Source organism: Musa acuminata, chromosome BXJ3-5 (assembly GCF_036884655.1).
Source record: "Musa acuminata AAA Group cultivar baxijiao chromosome BXJ3-5, Cavendish_Baxijiao_AAA, whole genome shotgun sequence".
NCBI classification, from domain to species: Eukaryota; Viridiplantae; Streptophyta; class Magnoliopsida; order Zingiberales; family Musaceae; genus Musa; species Musa acuminata.
The window spans coordinates 42,485,535-42,496,054 of record NC_088353.1 but is presented as its reverse complement, the minus strand read 5'-3'; the positions used below and the strand labels follow the sequence as shown (position 1 = coordinate 42,496,054).

At 38.5% G+C, this 10,520-nt stretch overlaps 1 protein-coding gene across 1 annotated transcript; it reads right to left on the bottom strand.

The window, feature by feature from the left end:
• Positions 1-1,028: 1,028 nt before the first annotated feature.
• On the bottom strand, positions 1,029-10,021 carry LOC135638774 (probable methyltransferase PMT19). The gene is made up of 6 exons (XM_065152158.1): positions 9,160-10,021; positions 8,328-8,538; positions 6,751-7,048; positions 3,659-4,048; positions 3,405-3,482; positions 1,029-1,803 (listed from the first exon to the last, which is right to left on the bottom strand). The coding sequence occupies exons 1-6, from the start codon at positions 9,859-9,861 to the stop codon at positions 1,575-1,577; spliced, it is 1,908 nt and encodes a 635-aa protein (XP_065008230.1). The 5' UTR covers positions 9,862-10,021; the 3' UTR covers positions 1,029-1,574.
• Positions 10,022-10,520: the final 499 nt, after the last annotated feature.

Genomic DNA, 10,520 nt, shown 5'->3' with positions numbered 1-10,520 from the left:
TGATTCCTGCTTTGTAGCTCTTTGAACAGCTCCTCTGTCCATGGAGATGCACTTGAAAGTTGCACGCAGTGAACTCCCTTCTGCAACACTACTGGCATTTAGCTAGAGAACTCCAGTAATCTAAGCATCTGCTTTATGGGCTGATTTGATGTAGCAGGAGAGAGAAGGATGCAGGAATCTGCTTCTGGCTCTTTAAAGCCAAGAAAAAGGACACAGTTTGGCAGCTATGGCTTCTCAGCTTGCTCAACAGTATCACCAAAAGGATTCTCATTGTCCAAAGAAGTTGATCATCATCAGGTTCTTCTTGTGGGCAATTGGTGTTCACTTTCATTCTGCAGTGGTTGCATCTTAGTGCCACCCAAGTGGCTCAAAAAAACATAGTTGGGTTGGAGACTACATTAGTGTGTGCAATATGCCAGTGTTACTGAACCAAGCTTATTGCATGATATGATTCATGATAGATGTATTAGATTTAATCTTTCAATAAGTGAAGCACAATGCAATTGGTAAATTGATTATTATCAACATCTTTATTTCATTTTGAAGTCCATCATGAACTTCATCATCAAGATAATATACATACATATATCACTGATATAATAAATGGAATTAGAGGTTCATTACACAAGTAAAATACTATCAAATTCTCAACCATCCAATGCCTATCTCTATTTTATTGGACTTGAATAAAAAATACATATACAAAAGTTTAGAGAGAATTCCTTGGGGTTTATATATATGGCAAGAGTGAGTCAATTGGTAATAAGCATTTTAAGTCAGTGATTTAAATCAGTTTGTCCCATCAGACTGAATCATATAATGAAACAAACCTAATGGATTGCAATAGAGTTTTAGAAGAAAAATGATTTTTATACCAACAATTTTGAGTTCCCAATGAACATAAGAGTTGTAGTCAGAGAGAAGACCCAGAAAATTATCCTAACCATGTTGTAGTCACTTTGAAAAGAACTTGCAAATTAGTTCAGCCATTCTCAACTAATTAATCAGGAACTGCAGAACATCCAAAATGACAAAAATGGCTAGTGGTCCACATCAACTGAGAACAAATGGCTAAAGATCCCTTTGTCAGAATCCATATGCTATGAATTCCTGAAAGCAATAAAATGAATGACTTTGGACATTTGAGAACAGGGATAGCTCAGCCACAAAGTCTGTGATTTCACACCACCGGATCATAGTGTAGTCAATGTTCTGTAGGTTCTAAATTACATAGAATGATTACGGTTGATTGATCTGCAAACCAAGATCTCATGGTGTGTTCGGTTGCCTATTAGTCCACTGATTTCATTGGCAGAAGTAAGAAGGATATGCCAGGACTCCTAGTTCATGTGCTTCTTTGATGTTCAAAAACCCACTCAAACTCCGGGCTGGAGAAAGTCCAGGACCGATCTTGAGACTTGTGAAAAGTTGGCATCTAGTAATATCTCACCTAATGCTTCACCAATTTATTCTTCAGTAACATAACTTCCCTGGGGATGTGATTAAGAGATAGAAAGGAAATTCCTCTCGTCAATGATCACTGCAGTATCGGCTAATGAATTATAAGTCTAATATCAACGCCTTGATGCCTGATTTCTGTCTACTGCAACCGAGTTGTCAACTATGAGAAGTTTCTCCGGATGGAAAGGTCCATTTTCACTGTGAACAATCTTGCTTTGCCATCGTAAGCGATCAGCTGCCTGCTTTGCTTTCACAATAACATCAACATGATCACGGATTATCACAGCACCTTCAGGGCGAAGGATGCGATCCATTTCAAGCAAGATGTCAATAATTTCACATCTGCAGACAAAGAAATAATGATTATGTTGAAAATATCATTCTCATAAACATTGAAGAAAGGATTCAAAATAATTCAATCAAGCGTTCCATGTTCACGAACAAGCTACCTAAAAGCTGAATACCAAGTTTGTTGTCCTACACTGGCTCTAATAATTACTCAAAATATTGCTAACATATAAGGTTAATTACCTTGTACACAAATTTTATTTCTGGAAAAGAAATATGTAGATTTTATCAGCTATCTGCAGGACAAGGAAATAATCTAAAGATTCTTGATTTTTCTATAGGAAAGAAATTTCCACAACATATATCCGAGGATGGTCAGACTCTTGAGAGCTTCATGGTAAACAAAGCACTTGTCTGAAAGATGATTAATGTAACCATCCTTGGCTTTACATGAGAATAAACTTGTTGAATATAAGGAAACTTCAAAGAGAGGAGAAGCAAAGAAAATATTAACTCCTGGTGATAGCTTTGTTAGTCTATGATTAGTGTGACTGTCTTTTTTCTTGGATTGAAAAAGTTCTGAGGACAAAAAGATAGTAATACCACTGTTATTCTCACAGTTGCTTATTCCAGGTTTCCAGCTGTATCCTTTCAAGGCCAATTTATTTGGCTTTCATTGGCTATCTCTAGGTTTAGACCAGCATGTTGACTCTCATGTCTTATCTAAGAAGAATAAAAGGTTATGGAGATCCTAAGGTTTTATGGGAATCCTAGTTGTTTACTAGAGTTGTTTGAGGTCCTAAAACCATTATTGATAGACGTCTAAGATTAAACATGATGCTGTTTATATGTTCGCATTACACGAAGTTTCAGATTATGGATTGAAATTCCATCGGGACAGGTATGTACCGGGCAATATTTGTTGGTCTGAAGATGAACTGCCACATGGATCAGAGCTTTTTGCTCTGGTATAAAAAGGACTTTTGCAGTTACTTTCCATGTGGATAATGCATGCTGAGCTGGGCATGCATCAGAATAAGATATTTCGTTTAGTCTCCAATAGAAACCCAAAATACTGCTCCGAAGCTTACATAGATTTTGATACAGGAGATTCTGATATCCCGATAGAAGATGTTCTTGTATTTATAAAATTCGTAGCCTATCACTTAATGAGTATTTTAGGCATCATGATATTACTAATTTGGGACAAGATAATAAGGCTATATGATATTTAGTTGGTTACTCGTTGAAAGATAACGAAACAATTCTCAAGAAACATCAAAAACATGATAAGAAGCCAACAGAAGAAATATCCAATGTTAAATTTGTTTCATAGAACAAGTCAATGTCGATTTCAACTAAGATTTTCTTGAATGGCTTTGAGAATGAAGCAAATGCCTCAAGTAAAATTAAATCTCAAGCAGTAAGCAGAAAGTAGAGATACAATTTCTGGAAATTCTTCCATTAACAATCATCTTTTATTACTCATTATTGATAAACAGAATGGCAAACTTCAATGATTTAAACATGTGCTGATTGCTTAATTTCGTTATAGGCAGCCACTAATACACTGTGACTAGTACAGTTTCATTTCCATAGTTGCATAAACTAAAACCTGATTTCACAGAGTGACTCAAGGAATGAAGAAAACTTACTTGTCCATGTACATTCCAAAGATCCCATTAGCATGTAGAAGATCATATGTCCGAGGATATGTGGAGAAAGCTTCACACCTGATAATAAGGCATCTTTCCAATATTAATTCTTAACACTTTTTGTGGCAGCAAAACATCGAGCATACAGGAATTGCATTTACCTTTATTTTGAACAGAAACATATCCAAACATGGAAACCACAAAGTTTTCATTGGAATGAATAAAAAAGTCATAGTTAAGAAGAAGTCACATACCAGTCCATGTATGTCCCAATAAGTCCACGCTCATACACAATGCCAAGTGTGTTATTTTTACCATCAACAGGAATGACATTCATTACCCAAACAGGATATTTGGACAATGCAGCAGCAAAACCTCCAAAACCAGCATTCATGTCCATGATATTCCTATATTTACCTCTAGGCAGATTACTGAGATATTCCTCATAGTATGAGATTCTTTCATTCCATAGTTTATTCTCATGACTGAAGGCCTCAATAATTACACCATCAATGTTTTTAGAGATTATCCTGGGTGGTGCAGCATTGAGTCTCTCAGGCCATGTTAGAATATTTCCACCAGCTGTCTGCTCAATTTCTTCCACACTGGGAAGAGGAGAAATGCATAACTCCATCTTCATGTACCTGCGATGAAATAATCCATTATTTCTCATTACACTTGCATTGTCTTTTTTTTTTTTTTTTGTAGGAAAACAAAAAAGGAACATGGAGCAAAAGAAACTAAGTAATCAAGACTAACATATTTTAGCACTGGATATGGAAGGGACTTGAAAATAATACTTGTCTCATTCTAGGAAACTTTTACATGTTAGAAAACAGCATAATGGGCCTGCTCAAAATCAATATCTAAGTATTATACTGATAACCATATACTCAATATTGAAAGACATTATATGGAAGATCAAACATGGCAGCATCTCTTGTTTCTTCTTCTTGAGTAATTTAACAACTGGATTCTACTTTGTATATGTTGGATGGCTGCTACAAACATTTAAGTCATTATACAACAAGAAACTTTAATAAAAGTACTTCAGAAAAATCATATCAGAGATCTGAAAGTTAAAGGTTAAAATGACAGTATCATGTCCATCATGATGCTAAATGGAACTATTTCAATTCTCAGGAATCAGTAATAATCAAAACAAAGGAAAGCAAGCTATCCAACATATGCATCTTGGATTTATATATCTCCTTAGTACCGACGCCAGAATGACAACAAAGAAAAGGCTGAAAAAAAAAGTGTGCTGAGGTAGTTTCTTATTAATCCACGTAACAGGACTTAGAAGTTCTACCTCTTTATTTGGACCCAAGCTGCAACTGAGAAGGACTTAATCCTCAGTACATAGTTGTTGGTCATGCACCTAAGATGAAACCCCAGATATGGTGAATGATAGGCTCCAGAAGACAGCATATATTTCATATTTATTTTCAAAATGACATAGGAGCTGCTGATTGAAGCCCGCAATTAATCTACCATTGAAGGGGGAAAAAAAGAGTTTTTTTTTCTTTGTCAAGAGGTTTGACTATCTGCTCTGTAAGAGAGAAACCATATGAAAGTAGCCATAGTATATCATTGTTTTCTCATCCTAATGACTCTCTATTATATGGACTTTCAAGACTCAAATCCTGATCAAGCTAAAACCCAAAAGCAATTGATTCCTAGTTATTTGATAGTTCTCACAACCCAATCTATACCCAAAAAGACTCATCAGCATTATATAACTCCAAAAAAGACTCTATATAGTCCATAAATTACCAATTAAAACAAAAAAAATAGTCAAAAATCAAAATAAAAAAATTCAGATTCAGAATCAAATTAACTCAAGCACACCAAGGACAAGAATGGATCCTGCAAGGTAACCTAGTGCATTCAAGTCCAGGATTAATGCTTCAAGTATCCTGAACTAATGAGTTCCCATGTCTACTTATCATACAAACTGTTTAATAATTGTGCCTACCTCTGCATCTTGTTTGTTTTGTTCATCTTGCTGTTTGATGTAGTTTATATCCTGATCTGTCACATTTTTATGAAATTGATCATTATTGATAGATCCTTGGATATGCCAAAAGTAGGTGTATTGAAGATGCTTTGCTATTAGCAAAGCTTATCCTTGATTAATATCTACCACTAATTCATTCTTATGATTCACATTCTCAATCTTCACCTTTAGTAGATACTTGCATGTTTATTTCAGGTTCCTCTATTTGATCTTCCGCATCAATCTCTTCCTTTGTTAGTTGTGTGCTGCCACTAAGTTACTGTAACTGACAGTACAAAGCACAATCAAAAGGTAGAACTGTACGCATTAGGCTTCACTGATCACCAATTCACGAAATCATCCTTCTCATATAAGCACAAGGGCAAAAGGAAGAACGATAACAAGATAAGAAGGATGAATATATTGGATAGTCAAACACAAAGATATGAATTTGGATCATTCATCATCATGATATATGAAACAACTAGTTCTGATGCCAATACCAATCCATTAAAATGTTTGTCGTGAGGTTTTTAATAGAAATAGGTTCAAATCTCAAGGTAAAAAGGCTGCCAATGATTAGATAGATAAGCTTATAAATATCTGACTCTGGACTAGTCATCACCATGATAAAACAGTACAGAGCTATATGTACCAGTAGTGATGTTTGGTCAGTCCAATAAGTACCGGTTAATATGTGTTGGCCTTACTGTGGTAACTTAAATCATGCTTTCAAAACTCTTAATACAGCCACTATAATTAACTAAAACCCTTAACTTAAACCTTTTCACATTTATCCTGCATCAAAGCCATGACAAATTGTAGGTCACTTCGGATTAGTAGTGAAGAATCTATCCCTCCTCCCTAAATTATCAACTTTTTCTGGCTGCCTAATATCCTCTAGAACCCAGAAATTAAACAGGTTATCTACCTAATAATTAGTAAAAATCTCTTTTGTTTTTGTACCAACAGTATCTTGCAGTATGTAACTATGAATACTGTTCAACTATGTGGACACCCCACTGGCATATCTGATAAACAAAAACTATGATCAGAATTACTCCAATCAAATTCCAGTTCAGAGGAAATAGTTCCTAATTCAGTATGTTTAAATCATACAGAGCAGCATGTCCCAAATGTCTAGAGTTGTTTAAATGCGATGTCAACAAGTTGTATAAGTGAAAGACCTATTTGGAGCACCAAGAATTGACCGGTTAAATGCTACTTAGGTCATCCGGAGATGAGAACTGGTTATCAGTATAGAAACCCAGAAATGCATATAGTATATGTAACTTCAAGCTTGGATACTCTTAGTAGCACTTTAAGAAGGGACAAGAAAAAACTTACCAAGCAGAATCTGGGTCAGTTCCTGAGCAGAATGGTGGAGAATTCAGAATCTTTGACTTTTTAATACAGTGCAAATGATTAGTGGGCTTTCTCCATACAGCAATGCCACCTTTTTCTGAAACCTTCTTCCAACATAGTTGTTTGGCTAAATCTTCTAAAGCCTTCTGCTCTGCTTCTAGATCCTTGCGTTTCCGTGCCCAGCCCTTATACATGTTCTTCCAGTTAATGGGTGGCCCAGACAAAACCCAATAGCCACCAGGTCGAAGAACGCGGTCAATTTCCAACAAGTATAGCCCATCTGAAAAAGATTTTTAATGTCAAATCATCAATCTCCTTACAAATTTCCTTACTAGCATCATTTATGTTTTCTTCAAAGCAACAATGATATCAGGAGTAACTACATGAGAAATAACAACAATTGTTTACAGAACATTCACAAACAGTAAAATGGATGAAAAACATGAAAATTCATTATAAAGAATCAATATTAGGTGGTGTATAAAGATAAGAAACTAGTAATTGAGGCTGTAAAAACTGATCTACATAGGAGTCATTATGAGGGTTTCACACTATAAAAAGATAAAAAGGAACCTCCTCAAGGCTAACAGAATTAGAATGATCAATCTCCTATGTTCCAAGGCTTTGTTCTCCCAAAATTTCCACCTTGGGTAATTCTTCACCTCAGAGTTAATTCAAACTACTGTTTTGGAACATAGTCGCATAACCTTCTTTGTTTCGGCAGGTTCCTCAACTCAGTCTACCTCTGCAAGGCTTAGGTCCTACACATTGTCAACCTCGACAGATAAAGGCCCATGTTGGTGCTTTCTGTCCAGCTCAATTTCATCTCATCATATTCGATAGTGCAGGGTCAAAGAGACCTGAGGCTAATTCTACCCTTTGATATTCAAGAAGATTAAATTAGAAATTTTCTAGGACATAAGCTAGGATCTTGTAAGCACCCCTGGGATGGGCACCATCCCTTGTGACCTCTTATCTGTAATGGAACTCGGTCTTCTTTTCTCTTCTCTACTCTCACATCTTTGCTATAAAAATCTAGATTTGCAAATTTTCTCCCACATATTTCATTATACACCCGCATATACATAATTTTCTTCCTTCTATAGAATTGTTTTCGATCTGATGCTGGTTTCAACAACCTAGCACGCAGATACAATACCGAGATATCATGCAGTATAATGATAGCAGTATACCAAGAGATGCTAAGTTGCATGGTCCACCACCAATTATCGGTCAAACCACTATATATCAATCGATGGTATTTTAAACCATGTTAGAAATAATGGTGAATGAATAAAAGGATTTGATTTTTCATTCAATATTCTGTATAGTCTAGAGGACTTCTTAGATTCACTTATCGCCTACCAATCTCACAAGTTATGGAGTCCCTTTGTGTTTGATATAAACAAAAGATACTTATCTGCAACTAAATAAACAGACAGAATTATATTATGTCTGAATAATTGAATAATTGTCTGATGTTTAAGCTCAATATAAAAAAAAACAAACTGAAAAATCTCTGAAGATTATATTATGGAATCTCAGAAACTACTTTTTACCATGACCACTCCAGGGAACAAGACACCTTGCACAGTGAGCCATATCGAAAGACCTTGATGGATATGGTAACCGGTGAATACTTAACACACCAAGCATTGCTGGAAGTCCACGTTCAAGGGCAAATTGTACTTGAGCTTCATGTATATCTCTAGGTGCAACAGACATTGTCAAAATGTCATAGTCAAGAAGATGGCCACCAAAGCTGGCAACCTGCAAGAGCCAATGAACTTGTAAAAAAATCCCTCAGCCACCTCGGAGTGCCACCATAGCTAAAAGTTTTCTGTTCTATGCATCCGGATGATCAATCACATCCTAAAAGTGTGAAGTTTCCAACAATGCAATCAATGTAGGCCTCATGATACCCAAAGCAGATCAAAGGAAACAGTCACTGTGAATTTTAATCAATAACAAGCTCATAAAATGAAAACCAAACAGATAAACCCCAAAAGCATCAAAAAGCCACATGGTCCAGCCACCATGAACAATGAATCAAATGATTAATACAGAGAACAAAACAAAGAATTACTGCCTATACAAACAAAGCAAAAAGCACAAAGGGGCTAGTTATGTAAACAGATGACAACAAAAATATCTTTTTGTTCCCGGTTCCTACTTAAAGTTGGCATTCCTCCCAGAATATAAGGTCAGCCACCTTTTCATTTTATCCACCCTTTAAAATAAGCAAATTTATCAAGAAAAAGGGTTCCGAAACTAGTAATGATACCAGATCTAGCTAAAATTATCAACACCATATCCTACAATAAGCAATTAGCGTAGCAACATCCATATCCAATTAAAGAGGAACAAAACAAAATTGGATTTACTACCCACCCCGCAGCCGATATCCAGAACAGTTCGGATCTCCCCGCTCCGCAGCGGAACCTGCTTGGCCATCTCGGCGACGTACCACTTGACCCCTTTGATGAAGGATGTGCCGCCCCCAGGGAAGACCAGCCAGTTCCCCTCCACCCTGACCCAGTTTTGGTCCTTCTTGGCCTCGCTCAGCTTGGTGGAAGGCACGTTGGCGAACCACGCTCGGTCGCGGCTGGCCGGCCAGGGGAGAGGCGCGCGGTACCCTGGCGGCCGCGGAACGCGGCAGCGGGGCGGGCGGTCGTCGGGGCCCGGGCAGTGGCGCTCGCGGTGCACGAGGTCGACCGTGATGAACCGGCGCTCGCGATCGGGGTCCTGGCAGGGGCAGTAGTGGGTGAAGTTGGCAGCGCAGAAGGGGACCGGCGGCGATGGCTGATCGACGGAGGCCAGAGGGATCAAGTTGGCGGCGGCGTGGCGGGGGAGGAAGCGGAGAGGGCCATCCGATGACGAAGGGGATGGGAGCAAGAGCGGGTGGCAGTCCTCCGGGTTGCGGGCGACAGGGGCAAGTTGGGGCGGGAGAGAGGGGCGGTAGTTAGTGTAGATGCCGAGGAGGTAGGAGAGGACGCAGAGGAACGCGCCGACGAAGACGAAGGCGAGCGTCCTGCGATTGGGGCTGGGAAGGAGAAAGGAAGAGGCCGCAACGAAGGCGTTCGACCTCGACATCCCCTTTCCTCCTCCTCAGTATTACTTCCCGCTCTTCTCCTACACCCTCTCAATCGATCATTCTGTTCCCGAGTAGGTAGGTTGTTGAATTCGCAAGAACGAGTCGCAGCCGCAGTCAAAGACGAAGCGTGGAACTCATCCACCTCGAATCACCGGGCGGTATCGCACGCTTACTTCTCTCTCTCTCTCTCTCTCTCGCCCGTGATTGGATCCGGATAAAGCGGTCGCGAAAGATCCCAACCGTTGATCCTGCGCTCGCCGTGTGTGGTCGTAACCAAAATCGCCACCGAACAGTGTCGCAGAACTCGTGCGTGGGCCGTCAGTGGGCCCTGCAAGCCTGCAACATGTCCGAGTCGGCCCGCGTAATAATGTGCTGCCACATATGATCACACGTTGACTTGTGATTAGAGGCAAATATTATATATGTCATACAATAATAAATTGATATTATAAAATATTATTCAAGTAAAAAAGGGGTATATATTAATTAATAGAGTCGATAGGAGAGATGTGGTCAGCATTGTCTATCCATCTCCAAACCTTCTCCTTCTTTGACCGCATATATGCTTATTCTCATGCAAGAGAATATAGCCAATGTTGAACGAATATTAACATGTCAAACATCAAAGTCACATCATGTACACCCTTTAATCATACAA